The sequence below is a fragment of the Corvus moneduloides genome, chromosome 1 (genome assembly GCF_009650955.1).
Source record: "Corvus moneduloides isolate bCorMon1 chromosome 1, bCorMon1.pri, whole genome shotgun sequence".
NCBI classification, from domain to species: domain Eukaryota; kingdom Metazoa; phylum Chordata; class Aves; order Passeriformes; family Corvidae; genus Corvus; species Corvus moneduloides.
The window spans coordinates 100444913-100460854 of NC_045476.1; the positions used below are offsets into that span (position 1 = coordinate 100444913).

General features: G+C 41.0%; 2 protein-coding genes across 10 annotated transcripts in view; one reads left to right on the forward strand and one right to left on the reverse strand.

The window, feature by feature from the left end:
* The first annotated feature begins 755 nt into the window (after positions 1-755).
* On the forward strand, positions 756-10393 carry PDCD6 (programmed cell death 6). 2 transcript variants are annotated; one of them, XM_032120008.1, is made up of 6 exons: positions 756-887; positions 3801-3862; positions 6954-6998; positions 7982-8140; positions 8818-8927; positions 9848-10393. In XM_032120008.1, the coding sequence occupies exons 1-6, from the start codon at positions 796-798 to the stop codon at positions 9944-9946; spliced, it is 567 nt and encodes a 188-aa protein (XP_031975899.1). In that variant the 5' UTR covers positions 756-795; the 3' UTR covers positions 9947-10393. The 2 variants fall into 2 exon arrangements, with proteins under 2 accessions (XP_031975899.1, XP_031975908.1); XM_032120017.1 differs by having other exon boundaries at positions 775-887; positions 7982-8134.
* Positions 10394-13156: 2763 nt separating this feature from the next.
* Positions 13157-15942, reverse strand: part of LOC116448905 — a 28555-nt gene continuing 25769 nt past the window's right edge. For all 8 annotated transcript variants that reach the window (XM_032119953.1, XM_032119946.1, XM_032119990.1 and 5 more), the window contains 2 exons: positions 14944-15894; positions 13157-14171 (listed from right to left, as the gene is read on the reverse strand). In XM_032119953.1, the coding sequence (XP_031975844.1) occupies positions 14116-14171; positions 14944-15894 (1007 nt within the window). In that variant the 3' untranslated portion in view covers positions 13157-14115. The remainder of the gene's footprint in view (positions 14172-14943; positions 15895-15942) is intronic.

The following is a 15942-nucleotide window of genomic DNA, read 5'->3' on the forward strand; positions in this document are numbered from 1 at the left end:
ATGAGCAATGTCCAAGGTCAGCAGTTTGGACAAAGGATAGAACTGCGACTGTGACTTTTTTCAGTGATGGGGACAGTGTGTCCCCAGGGATGGTTCAGTAGAGCATCATCTTGCAATCTCTGTGCTTGAGGGATTTTAGCACAGGAGCTCCTTGGCTCCTATGGGACCATAAACTCTGCCTAGAAGTTGTAGGTACAGGGAGGGGGATTTGACTCTTTCTCAGAGGGTTGTGTTCAGCCCTCAGTAAAGAATTCCGTTAAAGACCAGTGAGGTGATACTAAGTTGGCTTGTACTCTAATTCCATCCTATACCTGAAATTCTTTCCCTGTGTGCTTTAGTCCTCACTTGTATAAGGGAATCAGTTCAGCGGGCTTTGTTTCTCCCTTTATCCCTTCTTCCTCTCAGCGATAGTGCGGAGGCATCTCTTGGATGTTAAACTTACGCTCTTTCCCCCCCGCGACAAGCCAGCTCCCCTGAGCGGGGATCGGTCACAGGGACGGCTCCTGCCCTTGCCGGAGCCTTCGTGGCGGCTCCTGGCGGGGTAGGGCCGGCACTCCCCGGGCGCGGCTCCCCAGGCCCTGCCCGCTGCGCTCCAGCCGTGCCGCAGTGCCCCGCGGGCCCCTCCCGGCGGGAGCAGCCGGAGGCACCGCCCCCGTGCCGCGGGAGCCGCCCGGGATTCCCCTCCGCGGGGCGGGGCGGGGCGGGGCGCGCACCCGCCCGGCCGTGACGTCACGGGCGCGCTGCGTCAGGGGCGGCCGGTGGCGGAAGCGCGCGGGGCAGGCGCGCGCGGGGGCCATGGCGGCGGGGTACGCGCACCGGCCCAACGGCGGCGGCGGCGGCGGCGGCGGCCTGCCCGACCCCTCCTTCCTGTGGAACGTCTTCCAGAGGTGAGCCCCGCCGCCCCAGAGCGCCCGGCGGGCAGCGGGAGGGGCCGGAAGCGGGTCGGCTGCTGCGGGAATCCGGTCACCGGCCCGGGGCTTCCAGCGCGGGGTTTGGCTGCCGGGGCGGCTGGCAGCGCTGTAAACACCGTGCTGGTTTCCCTGTGGGAGGGACTCTGTAAGAAAGGGCTGAGGAGGAATAAGTGTGGCTGTATTTTATAACAAGGGTAAAGGGGATTGATGGGAGCGAGAAGGTAACCGTGAAAGCGCTGAAGTAATTTTTAACCTGAGATTGCAGAAAGGATAGTAAAGTCTGGAGGAGCAATGTAGCAGTACAGGGAAGGCTTGTAAAAAGGAATCTCATAAATGTTAAAGGAAAACTTTAAAGCTACCAACGAGAAGGCATAGCTGCGCCAGGGGACGTTTAGGTTGGGTATCAGGAAGAATTTCTTCACAGCAAGGGTGATTGGACATTGAACTGGGCTGCCCAGGGACGTGGTGAGTCACCGTCGCTGGAGGTGTTTAAGGGAAGACTGGATGTGGCACTTCGTGCCATGGTCTGGTTGACATGGTGTTGGGTCACAGGTTGGACTCGATGATCTCAGAGGTCTTTTCCAACCAAACTGAAATACTCTCTTGAATTCACCTGGAACAGAGGGACCTGGAAGGGAGTTAGTAAGCCTATGCTAAACAAACACACTGGCAAGATCCTATCAGTAAAGAAGCTAAAGGTAATTTTGCAATTATGTCATGTTGAGGAAACTGGGGAGGTGCCTACGTTGGATCCATTTTTATGGGAGATGAGTCAAGACAGATCCTCTGACACAAGCAGCAGCAAGAAGAAGTTAAGCAGTAGATAAACAGTACTAAGTTTCTAAAACTGGCTGATATTTACGGAGTGACTCAGGAATGCAGCTGCTTACCTACCCAGCCTGCTGTAAAACAACTTCCTCTGAGAACTCAGCAGAGGCATGCATGAAGCCATTTCTCTTTTCAAAGGGTCCAGAAAGAAACAGATCAACCATCTGTTCTGCACTAGGAAAAACAGTAAAAATAATTTTAAATAATGTAGTTAGTCATGAGAGTTGCACAGCTTTTGTTGAAAGTATTCCTGTCTGGCAGACTACTGTATAAATCCTGGAATATGTTTGGTAAGGATTGGATATGGATATGATGGCTAGAATTGGAGCAATTCGCATAATCTGTATGCTTTCTAAAAATACTCCCAACACTATCAAAAGGCTCTTACAGAAATGCAGTAAATGTAGAATGAATAGAAGCATTCTCCAGTGGATGGAAAGCTGACTGAAGGAGTGTGTGTGGTCATCCGCCACACTGACAGATGGAACTCTCCTGGGATCTTTATGTAATCTGTTCAGGAGCAGCTGGGGAAAAGAGGGTAGGTTTAGGTTGGATGGTGGGAAGAAGTTCTTTACTGTAGGTGTGGTAAGGCACCGGAACAGGTTGCCTAGAGAAGCTGTGGATGCCTCATCTCTGAAAGTGTTAAAGGCCAGGCTGGATGGAGCTCTGAGCAACCTGGTGTAATTGAACGTGGCCCTGCCCACAGCAGAGGGGTTGGAACTTGAGGATCTTTAAGATCCCTTTCAACCCAAATCATTCTGTGGATCTGTGATTCTGTGAGAAGAGGGTGAATAGTCAGGTGAGGTTTGCTGATTCCTGCAGTAACTGAGGCCTGTGAAAGCTTGCAGGAGCACCTTACGGTCCTGAATTACTGGGCTGTATCAGCCAGTCATGGCCAGATCATGATCCCTGTGTGACAGGTGAGCCCCATATGTCAAGTGGAACCCAGAATAGGAACCTGATGTCCATGAGGAAAACCCATTTTAATTTTGCATAATTTTGTTTATAAAAGGAATGTGCTGACTGATGATGCTCAGCAGCAAGATAAGTAGGTCATAATGCATTTTCATGAAAATATCAGCTTAGCACTTGGTAGCAGCTCATAAAAGGTAAAAAATGTTCACAATACTAAGAAGAGAAACAGAATAAAAAAGGGAAATACCTTTTTGTTATTGAAATCTTCACAACTTACGCTTGCAATTTCAGCGTTGCATGTATTTGTTGCAGGTTACATAATTCTTGGAGATGGGGAAGGAAGCAATAGAATGAACTGGAAGTGTTTAGAAAAAGACAGCAAGGACTAAAGGAAAAGAAAATCAGCTTCTGCGAACAGGGATCAACTGAGCAGGACTCTGCTTTGGAGTGGTAGTAAATGAGGGGAAATAAAAACTGTCAGTCCAAGGGGAACATCCTTGTATGAGATGGAGGGAAGTCCCCACCACTTTCAGTTTCCCTTCTAAAGAAGGCATGATCATTCTTTATTTGGGCAGAAATTACTTAATTCATTCATTTTGGCATAGAACTTGACTCTTTAGGACAATAGACTGTGAAGGCTCAGTAAAAGCTGGAAGCTGGCTGTGCTGTTTCCTCTTTGACCCCCTTTGAAAGGGGCCAAGGCCTGGCAGTCGATTGAGTCTTTCAGTACTTTGGTCACATTAGTGACTTCCTCTCCATTGCCAACATGTGAGAGAATCTGGGTGCCAAACCTGTTGCTCCAGTTTGGGAAACAAACAGCTTACTACTGTGACATTAGGCATTTTGTGGATTTAACCAGCATGTGTGCTCTGCAGTTCTCTTAAACAGAAATAAATAAAAATACTTCTTTGTGCAGAGTATGCCCAAACTGTTTCATTGGCAGTGTGTGTTTCTGTGCATCTCTTCACTCATGAGTAAGCCTTACAGTTTTCTTTGGAGCTTTTATCATGTGCCAGTGACTTTTCAGGAAAAGATTAATCTCATCTGATGAGTAAGAACCAGAATGCTGAAGTCTTCAGCAAGTGGAACCTGTTAATTTCAGCCATTTAAAACTTACTACGTGTTTTTGTTTTGGTTTTTTTCCAGAGTTGATAAAGACAGGAGTGGAATAATATCTGATAATGAACTCCAGCAAGCATTATCCAACGGTAAGTCTGTAAATGAGCAGTGAGGTAGTTCATCGTAAATTTCATGTTAAATTTGTTGTGACGGTGGCTACTCAATGCCTTCATTCTCTGTATGGAGGAGGGTGGGAAGCGTTCCTACCACTGAGGAATACTATTTAATCTACAGCAAAAGGTTGGAAAGGGAAGAAAAAATGGACAATCCTAATTTTTTGTTTGTTTGTTTTAAACTGAATATCTGTTGTAACCATTACTGATCTGTATTCTGAGGAATGAAGGCATGCACATCCCTTTATTTTTTTTCCAGCTCTGCTTCCTAGAAATCATAACCAGTGATTTATATATTCCTTGCTGATCACTACTGAACCTTTGTTTTTTAACCTGGATCAGTGTATAACGTGGACAAAGCTGTTTACAACCAGCCTTTTCACTGCACATAATTTATTTTTCATACAGTATGGTGCAGGAAATAAAGTATGCTTGGCATTTTTCCTAACAGAGTAGAAAGATGCATTCTAGATCTAGTATTAAAACTTCCTAATAGTCTGTCAGTTCCTTGTTGTAATACTCAAAGAATAACTAGAGTATTGATAATAACTCATGGAAACAAAATAAAAAATGAAACATTTTTCCAGCAGCCTATTTTTACTTTCCTCCCATGACTCAGGGCGGGTAGGCTTGTACTCTGTGGGGTTTTTTTTCCATTTGGAAATCTGAAAAAGGGCATATTCAGGCTGTTTGTCCATCTCTGAGTCCATACCAAGTTTCCCTTCTCCCAAAGTTTATTCTTTTATCCTTCCTGTGCTTTGTGACTGAGAAGGGCTTAAACTGATGTGAGCTGCAGCATACACAGACTGAAGGGCCCTTTTTGTCAGTAATTGCCTGACTTGAAATAAATTGATAAAGCTCTATTTAGTAAAATTGCAGTCTTGTAAATGACTTGGATTTACTAGAATATTTGTTTAATAATGTATCTGATAAATTAAAAGCTATGTATTGTGGCTGCCAGACCTGATCCATAATTAAAATTTTGACTAAAATCTTTAGCAAAAACTAAGTTAAATTAAGTCACCATTTTCATTTAGATTACAGTGTTGTTTAGAACTGTGAGAACCTGTCATTTTTAATTTTATCTGCTGTTTTAAATTTTATATATTTAAAATATCTTTTCACATGAACCTGCCATTTTTAATTTCATATGTTTTAAATATGTCCTCATATGGTTGAATTTAAGAATAATAGGCAGTGATGACTATCTGAGTTTATTTCTTTCCTTATTTACAGTGTAGATTAGCAGTTTCAGTGCTTTGCAATTATGAAGAATGCCTACCAAGTGAATTCACTGTTAGACAAAATATTTATAGAACTGTAAGCTTCCTGCATTCCAAGAGATTCTAGATCTTGTACATCAATGTCACTAACAATTCACTATATTATATTTAAAATATATCCTCTAGTGGATGGTTGTGCGTGGCTGTCCTGCAATTTAACCTGGGCTAAAATAATATTATGTGTTTATTTCTAAAACATTAAAAAAGTCTGCATCGTGCTCATTGAAATTTGAAGTTCAGTGTGGTTTTGACAATTTGACATTTTCAACCTGTGAAGTTTTATACAGATAACAATGTGCTTACCTGGGAGGGGCTGATCATCACTTTGTCTAATTGTTTGCACAATAAAATCCTATGCTTCCTTCTTGTTTTTTTCTGTGCTGCTGTGGGAAGTTAACAGTAGAGCCAGGAGAGAAGAGACAGAAACAGCTTTCCCTGTTTATTGGAACAGGCTGAAATCAGTACAATTCTTCACCTCTGGAGTTGCTCAGATTTCACTCTGTGGCATCTGTATGAGTCACTTGAATATTTCAAGATGAAATAAGTTAACTTTCAGACTGTATTTTCACTTTTTCCTCTTATTTTGTTCCGTGTTAAGTGCTGGCACCTTATTAATTCCATTATTTCTTATTTTTGTGAAGAGACATACAACTCTAAGGTACTGATGTTCTCTGTCTAAAATACTGCTTAAGCATTTTTAGAGTCATTTTTCCTCTTCTCTTTCTCTGCTTACATTTCTCTTTATGTGCAAATAGTCACAGGACCTGCCTAGAGTGCAGGATTCCCCCTGTAGAGTTACGCCACTTGAGCCAGCAAAGCCGACGTGCTGGATCCCAGCGCGGCCCTTGTGTTGGGATTTGTGGTCAGCTGACGTATCCCTGGGAGCGCTCCGCAGTGCCCTCGGCTCCGCGACTCCTTTGTGGTCTCAGCGATTCCTTGAGGCGCTGCAGGCAATCACAGCCAGTTCAGTATGTGCTGCTTCGTCCTCCTGCTTCCTTCGCAGGCTCTAGAGAATCGATGGTGAAATTCTAGATGCGGCACAGGATTTCTTTTCTTTAAAGCTTAATGCTTCCTAGTGCTCGGGAATGCTCTCAACCAAGTGAAAACTATTTCATAATGACTAGCCTCTAAATACTCAGAGAAGTACAGAGCTCCTCTCCAGATGACTACTGCTCAGGCCCGTTCAAGCAGCAACATTTCTTGGTCTAAAAGTACTAATTCGAGCTAACACTTAATTGTTTTAGCAGTGGAGGTGGGATTTGTACTAAACAACTCTCAATTGCAATGTATGGTTATGCCATGTTAGGAACCCTTTCTTTTTACTTCTGTCAGAAACTAAATGCCCTGGAGTAGTCCTGTAAAAAGGAAATGAGGAGATGGGTTTTTACTGAGGAACAGATATAAGACCTTGATTGAGTTACAACTTAGAACACTTCTGCTCCTGTCAGTAGAAAAGAGGTATTTCAGTTTAGATCTTGCCTTTTATCCAATACTTCCTGACAGCCTGGGATGAAAAAGTCCCTCTTAGATCTTCCAAGGTTTGTTAGTTTTGTTTGTTGCAGCCTGAAAAATGCTGGTCTGTGTGGTATTTGTAAAGCTCTAGTTGAAGTAATCTCTGAATCTTCAAGAACATTATTACTTCCAAGCAGCCATATTTTATAATATGCCATCTTCATGTCATGTAGCTCGGAATTCACTGTTCTTAACATGGTTTTTTTTGTTTTGTTGCACTTTTTTAAAACATTGCTTAGTATTGAGGAACTAAGTAATTCTTTCTGTTTCAGGCACGTGGACTCCATTTAATCCAGCAACAGTCAGGTCAATTCTTGGTGAGTATAGTTGTGTGATGTGACATAGTCCTAAGATAATGTTTTGTAATGTGTTCAGATGATTGAGAATGGTCTCAATTGCTACACGGTTTGTTTTTCCTCAGAGTGCCCAGCAGTAGTAAGTTAAATTATTTTCCCTTTTGATTAATACAGGAATGCCCTTTGCATACACACATGTGCACTTGTCAAAGTAGCCTGAGAAAATGTTACTGCATAATTGATTAGATAATAAATGTAATTCAGGCATGAGGAGATTGTCATCTCAAATTTTCTAAAAAGATACTACATAACTTGTCTTTGGAAGTAGTTTTTCCTGTCTTGCATTTTAAGCCTATGTTTTGCTCCAGAATACCAAACAGAAGCTTTACAATGCTTAAATTCTGTTAGTGTCTAAAATAATTGCCAGTAGTGTGGAAGGTGATGGTGGTAGAAGGATAAAGACTCAAGCACAATAAATCAAATCTTCTTTATCACACAGTTCATAAATCCAAGGACTACATTTTTTGCTTTGTTTTCAATAAGTTCAGCAGCAGTCCGAGTTCCATCACCATGTGATATGCTTTGTATAAAGATAACAGTATCAGTAAGTCAAATGCAGATGAATATCCCAGCACTCTTGGGAATAGATGTAAGACTTTTTAATGTGTCCTTAGAAAAGAATAATCCACAATGCCCATTTTGATTTATCACTGGATGATCAATCAAGCCCTCAGTATTTTCGAACTGAAAATGAAAACCCAGGAAAAAGAAACATTCTGTGATTCATTCTGCTACTCTTCTATCTTGCTTTATCGTTTTTTCCTTCACTGGATGACTGCTTGCTTTTTCTTGGCAGAACTTTCCAAATTATCACTTGCATTTTAGTAGTTTCTTTTCTCTCTTCAGTACCTTCCACAAAGCATCCTTGTCTTCTTAAAATCCTGGCAGATCTTGCTGAGTAGTATGACTAAGGTTTTATATGTGTTTCTTACTTTTTATTTCAGGCATGTTTGACAGAGAAAACAAAGGGGGTGTGAACTTCAATGAATTCACAGGAGTCTGGAAGTACATCACAGACTGGCAGAACGTCTTTCGAACGTATGACAGAGACAATTCTGGAATGATTGACAAAAATGAGCTAAAGCAAGCACTAACAGGTTTTGGTAATTCATTTGTAATTACAGTTTTTATGACTGGGTTATGTCATAGAATGAGCTGCTTACTGTTACTGTTGCAGAACTGTACTGCTCTGACATACGTGACTAAAATGAGGCAGGTGAAGGGCAGCTCTCCGTTTAGGTATAAGGTACCTTCTAACGATGTCCATGCCAGCAGCACATGTTTTTTAGAGCTTTTTCCTTAAGTAGAGAAAAAACATTCCACACACGTCCTGACACATCCAGTTCCAGTCTCCTCTGTGACATGCTCTGAGAGTGTTACCAATGCTTCAGGCAAAGTCTGACCTTACAGGGTACTTGATAGAACTTGCCACTTTTTAAAACAAAGCCAGCTGTCTATGCTACCAGAGCATTCTGATGCCTAAGGAACTTTCACTCCTGTCACTTCACTTGTAAAGACTTGATCTGCAGCCCTAAACCATTCCCTCAATCAAATAGCCACCTTAATCTGTAATTATATTTACCATGACTCTGTACATAATTATTATTAAGCATGGGTTTTATTGCATGCATTTTAGTTTAACAGAGATACTGGGAAAAAAAATCGTTGTAACTCTTTACTGTTTTCTGGTTTTGTTACACATGCCTGCTAGACAACCTTGTTCTTTTTATAGAAGGACTGCAGTAATTGAAACCTTTTAAAGTATTTCTCTTTTTCCAAGGTTACCGACTGTCTGATCAATTCTACGATATCCTTATTCGGAAATTTGACAGACAAGGAAGAGGACAAGTTGCTTTTGATGATTTTATTCAATGCTGTGTTGTTCTACAGGTAAGATTGAGATATACTTTTATGTCAATTGAAAAAAAATTACCTTTTCCTAAGATTTTCTGGTTCTCACTTTAACAGTGGATCTAAAACTTGCTTTTATTTATAATAAACCATTTGAACTAAGTATATGACAAGTGCTAGAAACATCTTTGTGTATTGGTCTTCATTAGTAATTCCTTTGATTCTCAAGTAAATTTGATACAATGGGTGAGGAACAAAAAAGTGCAAAATAGTCTCACTGTTTCACAGTGTCTGTTAGTTTAATACAGACTTCAGAGCTGTTCCTGCAGGGGTAGTGGTAGAAATACACAAAAAGCCCCACAGCCTTTCAGTGGGAGAGAGAGAGAACCTGGAGGGAAAGCAGTTCCCTGTAAAAGCAGTATCTCTGTTACTTAGACACATCAGTCACCTGTGTATTTATTTGTAATATAAGGCAGTTATAGTTAATTATAGACTTGAACTCTGCTAAAAAGGGCTTTGAAATGCAGTATCACTCAGCTGATGTTTATGAAACCGTGCTGGTAGTTGTTCTGGTCCACTGTTCATACTGCTCTGGGGTTATACAGTGACAGCTCAGATAGCAATGGCACAGGAAGCACATTTGCCTAGAAGGTGAGATATGCACAAGGTACGTATTGGATTCTGTTTCCAGCTGACTCAAATGTGACATTGTTTTTCCCCGTGCCAATTATAAATAGTCTATATAGTCTTGTCTATAAAGAAGTGCCTAGGTAGCCTTAGGTAATGTATCATTATTGGCAAAGAGCTATCTTTATAAATAAGACTGTAAAATGGCTACAAAGGGGTTGAACAGAAGGGGTTCATATAGCTATAGAAGCCCAGGTGGCAAGGGGAGTATGTGGCAGTCTGAACCTTCCCCTAGAACAAAAATGTCTATTATTTTTTTCTCTCCTCCTCAGAGGCTGACTGATGTGTTCCGACGATACGATACTGATCAGGATGGCTGGATTCAGGTGTCCTATGAGCAGTATCTTTCCATGGTCTTCAGCATCGTATGACACTGATAACCAGGAATTGCACACTGGCATTACACAGACTGGAGCTGCCAAATCATCCTCTACTGAATAAGATCATTGATGTATTATAATGGATGTAACATCACATTCTTAAATTTTGTATGTTGGTAATCACTGTCAGAATCTGTACTTGAGTTGGTTTTTATTTGTATTATTGTATGATATGACCATCTCTGCTTACTGTAGTACAGAAAGCACAGAATCTAGATTTAACTGGTGCAATGTCAAACATAACCTCTTACACATATCCTGCATGGGAGCAATGACTCTTTAGAAATGCCAAATTAAAGTAATGCTTGTTAGTTTATATGAGTTGAAAGTCAGAAGTTGCACAACATGTTTTGCATGTGCCTTACTTTTATAAGAGTTTAATGTATTAATTTTTAATACAGAATTTAAAATTAAGTAAAAATACTAGGTCAACTCTTAGTCTGTTTCACTTTTATACAGCTTTAAGGGGATGGTGATTTCATTTCTGTATTCTCATTTTCTATGATTCAGGGGTCTCTCCACTTGGATGGCCTTTTTCTATTTTATTTTCTAGCTGCCTTCTTCTTTCAGGCCATCCTTGGGATGGCTTCAAATACAACTTCTTCCAGCTCTGAAGCAGATCATACTGCATCTCCCTCAGTAAGTTTCCCCACAACGATGAACCCTGCCTCTGAATACGTTCCCTTTGCTTAGTTGTCTCATTTAACATCAAAAGTCTTCCTTTTTGTGCTGAAGGACTTATTTGAAGTAGTCTTGAATTGACAGACATTCTCATAACTTTACCCTACATCTCACCATTTACAGCTGAGAGAGAGTGGAAAAACTCAAGACAAGTAATGACTGATTTCTGTGTCAAACACTATCTCTTGCAGTAACTCTGAAGAAGCAACTTGGAGGAACCAAAGAAAAGTTAAAAAAAAAAAAAAACAAAAAACCGAAGTTACGATGTTACTTCCAGGTGACCCTGAGATTGGCTCAGATTGTCAGAGAATGGTACAAATAACAGCAAGGTTGCAGGTTCAATCCCTGTATGGGCCATTCACTGAAGAGCTGGACTCAGTCATCCTTGTGGGCCCCTTCCAACTCAAGACTGTTCTGTGATTCTGTGTCTCAGCCAGAGTAGAGTGTCTGGTGTAAGGGTGAAGGCAGCAAAGTGGCAACTGTGCAGTTATCAAACATCTGTCACACAGAGAAGCTGCTACTGTTTGTCAAGTGATAATCAATCAGACCATTAGTGACAGCTCAGCAACACTCTGAACACTTTTCTGGTGTGAAATATGTGGGGAAAGACCAATGGTCTCCATGGCATAAGCGCACCAAAACAAGGAGTTCTCCCAAAGCACTTTGGGCGTCATCACCCAAAAAGCAAGGAATTGGTTTTGGCTGAGGAGGGAGATCAGGAATGATGACCAGTGTCAGAAACCACCTCATCCAACAGCCTTGGATGAACTGTGAAGGTTACTTATGTTTAAGAAAACAAGGGAAAAAGACTTCCACCAGTTACTCCTTGAACCTTCCCTCCCTAGAAGGCTGGGATGATAACTAGATGTGCTCTCTTCAGAAACAAAACAGAAGAGCCCCAAATTTCTGGGCTCAAAAGGGCTTCCCCGTTTCTTTCCCACTAAGGAATCTGTCCCTTCGGATCATACACACACATAAAATGCAGTAATTCTGGGAAGCACTTTGAGGAATACTAGTTAAGTCCAAGACACAAACTGAAAAAGCTGGAATCTAAGAAACTTCCCAAGTTGTCTCCCCTGAAGGATGTCGCCCATGTCCAGCTGGCCTTGTTCTACTTCACTGCCCTTGGTGCAGAACAGCTGGCTCCAGCACTTTCTAAAGGAGCATCACTGCTGCAGAGAACCACCAAGGTGTCTCTGGATTGGAGCAACTCTTGTCCCAGTGGGAAACAGACACTTCTAAAGGTGTGAAAGCAGGTACACCACAGGCCAAGACACTGGCTGAAAAGTTATCCCCTGTCCAAGACATGTCCCAGTCTGGATTTTTATCACTGGCTTTTTAAGGAAATGTGAAATTTGCTCCAAGGGCTCAGGTGCATTCTCAGGACTCTTGCCTCCATGCCAAAGCCTGTGATGGAGCTGCATTGGTGCTGACAAGTGCCAGGCATCCAGTGCTGCTCTGCAGGCTGTCAGGACCTACTTTGTGAAGGTTGTGACTGGAGTCTAGACAGAGGATTTGTTCTGCTCCAATTCTATACTACATGGGAGCAAGATATGGCAAAGCGGTTTCTTGGGAGTAAGGAGTACTCAGCACACCAGAGTTCAGGAAAGCTTTAGTAAATCCATGCTGTCATAATTTGGTAACAACTCCAACTCCCTTTCAAAATGCACGAACTGTTTCCCCAATGCAGGACTCTGCACAACAACAAAGGAGGGGTAGTAACTGATGCCCAGAAGAAAAAATAAGAGAACATAGAGGTGGAAAGAGCATCTAATCTGGATGGAAGTCATCCAGCTGCTGTATGCCACTGGGGTATACAGTAATGGCAGTAAAATCCCAAAGGGAGTGAGAAATGGGAAAGGAGTTCTCTACAACAACTTCAAATGAAAAGGTCTTAACTTGAATTGACAGAGTTGCAACAGTAATATTTTCTAGCAACATTTTTTCTACAGTTTCAGAATTTTAGTTGCACTACACTTTCTGAGGGAAAAAACTATGGCAGTAACATTTGTGTAAATAACTTCTGCTAATTTTATTTACCAGAAGTAAATAATCAGATACAATAATTGATCAATCCTACAGACTTCTAAATCAAAACTCTGGAAGACACCCGTGGTAGAAAAACCGTAATTTTGCCTTTTAAGCAAGGTTGACTATGTAATTCAGTGGATGAAAGTGTATGGCACAGCTACAAAGTGTGTGACGTTACAAACCACTCCAACACTTCAGTAAGTATGAGCAGTAAATAGCGAACAGGAATGAAAAAGGAAAGTGGATCTTTTCAGATGCAGAAGCAAAATAATGACAGAAGGAAAATTTTAGGGAATTGAGTTTATATGCTCAATAATAAATTGTTTTTTCTTATTAAAATTTATGTGACAAGATCCAAAATGTATTATGACAGCTCATGAAGGCTAGCCCTGCTTCAGCACAGGTATTTAATGCACAGAGACACAGTTCAGGCATGGGTGAGAAGAAAAATTATAGTCCACAATGCAGCAGTGAACAGGAAGACAGACACTCAGGAGTAAACTTGTCTCACTTTACTTCTTTTCTTCAGCTCCATGTAAGCTGGTTTTAATTACATAAAACAGACATCTAAAGCCAGGTGTTCGTGAGCATGTGGTTCTGATACACATCAGAACTGGTAAGTATTACTCAGTTAGTATGACATTTTGATTATTTATTTTTTTCCTGTTATTTTATCTGATTGCCTTATAGGTTCCATTATTTCTCAATATGCTTTTACCAGTAGAAAGAATCAGTAATTTTTATTTTTGTAGGGGTCAATCCACCAAATGAGTTTTTCAGAAAATTTATAATGATTTCATTTTGAACAACATGATTAAAAAATCTCCATATATTTCACACCATTTCTTACTCTGCAAAAACGAAACTAATATGCCCCATTGCATACCAGTTCTCTAGAATACATTTTCCTCATATAGCATCACATTAAGACAGAGAATACCTTTGCTGTGACATCCTCCTTTCTTTGTCTAAACAGAAATGTAGTGTGTCAATTTCTAAAAATATGCTAATTATAAAGCCTAGAATTAATGGAACTGGCCTTACCTTTGTGTGAAGAAAAATAAACCTGTATTTTCAATGAATATTCTTCTTAAGTAGGTAACATAAAAGTAAACCTTTCTTTTTCCACTGAATTGAGAGGGGTATTCAAAGGATTATTAACTTTTTGCTGACAGAATAATTTTAACATATTTTCAAAAAATAACAAAAGATCTTTTTCTGTACTATACTAAGATATAACAAATACATTACAAAAAGCCTAAACAAAATAGTATGTTCACCCGTTATGTGCAAGTTCATGTTCCAGCTATATTTCACATGTTAAAACTCTACCTCCCTTTACCTTTCCCAAGCCAAACAGAGAGTCAAATGCAGTCTCTTTCCTGAAAGCCAAGCGATGGAGATTCTCAAATCTCTTCATCTGTTTCCAGTTCAACTGTTGTTGCTCCTTAATCTTTCTCTCTAGTTTCTATTAGCACATTGACGAATGTCTGAATATTTACTTCTAGAAAGGGGAGATAAAGACATTTACAGTTACTTCCATCTCACAATATTTCACATAATACAGCATAGAGAATGTGAAAATGAAAGTTTTACTATTAAGTAGCTACCTAGTTAATTAACTAATTCTAGTATCAGAAGCATAGTTTGCATTTGTCCAAACTCATGCCCAATGACAGCCATGCAGTAGCATATGCCCACTTCTCTTTAAATCCCTCTCATAATCTATTTCGAAAGGAGAAACTTTCATTTTGAAAAGTGTATCACTATTCTTAGCATTAATGACTATTTCTACAGTAACTGGAAAAAGAAATCAGCATGTAATGAACCAGCTCTTTGATAACATTTCTCTTGTTATCCCAATGGGTTTTGATCCATTTGGATTATTTATTATAATTCCATCCAGGTTTGGTTCTGCATGCATTTCAGTATTTTTTTCTTTACAGCAATACATTCCCTTCCCATCGTTGCAAACCTAGCAGTACAACTCATGATACAAACTGCTAGTTAGAAAGATGACCTAGTTCAAACCTTTCAATTCAGGAAATTTTTGTACTATCGAAATCTCCTCTCACTCGCTGCTCCATTTAGTTGCCAAGAGGCACAGTGTCCTCAGAGAGGCAACAATGCCTTTCTTCAGCTGATACAGACGTGAGCAAAAGGAGCTCGACTCCCCTGAACAGCACATCCTATCTCTGCAGCCTGCAATCTCCTGCTTATGTTAAAGCAACCACGCTGATCAACTCATTTCACATGCAAACTAATCACAATCTTACTTTGAAGTGCTGGATAATATGGAGCCAACTGTTTGAGCGTCCTGGTCATTGTAGGTACATCCTTTCCTAGTAGTCTATTCACAGCGTTGGGAGCAAGACCAACATCAACTCCATCAAACATCTCTTCTGAGCTTCTGAACTGCTGGTGATCTCGGTACGAACCACTGCCAGAAAATGAGTTCTGATGGGAACTCCAGTTTCTCTGGTAGCCTGATTTCTGATACCTGAATCCTTGACACCTAGATTCCTGCTTCCAGCTAGACTCCTGCTTCCAGCTAGAGTTCTCGTTCCACCTGGAGTCCTCATTCCACCTAGAGTCCTCATTCCACCTAGAGTCCTCATTCCACTCCCACCTAGTGTCCTGGTGCCACCTGGAGCCACCTCTTCCTGAAACATCAGAATTTGCAGAAGATGTACAAGTATTCACAGACTCATCGTTCTTGTAAGAGGAATAGTTTTGTGAAGGATAGTTTGTAGAGTATCTTCCAGATGAAGGATGAGAGGCAGAAGAATTGGGATAGGGTAATTCTTGGTCACTTATATGCCTTGCTTTTGTACATGCTTGTTGATTCCTCCATTTTGTATTTTCCCTGCCAAATGAGAGTCTCTTATCATGGAGCTCACTTCCTTGCACATCACTGGACATATATTCTGCTGAGCACTCCTTCAGTGGGCTGGTCTTGTAGGAAGAGGCCCCAGCAGCCAAATTCCTGCCAGACACCGAGTGTCTGAGCTGTCTCAGCCATTCACTGATACCACTGACAGGACCATCAGGCTCAACAGCAGGAGAGTCCCTGAGCAGAGACACCATTGCAAAGTCATCAGATCTCAGATGACAGGAAGATGATCCATCATCTGTTTGGTAACTGTTAGAGTGAGCAGGAGCAAAAGAAGCATCTTCAGAACACTCTTCATACTGAGACAAAAAACCTTGATTCCAGTCAGAACTTCCTGAATAAATAAAGGGCAATAAAAGTTAGCAAAATATTAGAATACCAA

Bases quoted from the DNA above. Each gene is read 5' to 3' on its own strand.
- PDCD6 (XM_032120008.1), top strand. From the start codon at position 796: ATGGCGGCGGGGTACGCGCACCGGCCCAACGGCGGCGGCGGCGGCGGC. The intron at 6,999-7,981 runs GTGAGTATAGTT...TTTTTATTTCAG, and splicing joins AACAGTCAGGTCAATTCTTG to GCATGTTTGACAGAGAAAAC. The intron at 8,141-8,817 runs GTAATTCATTTG...TCTTTTTCCAAG, and splicing joins GCAAGCACTAACAGGTTTTG to GTTACCGACTGTCTGATCAA.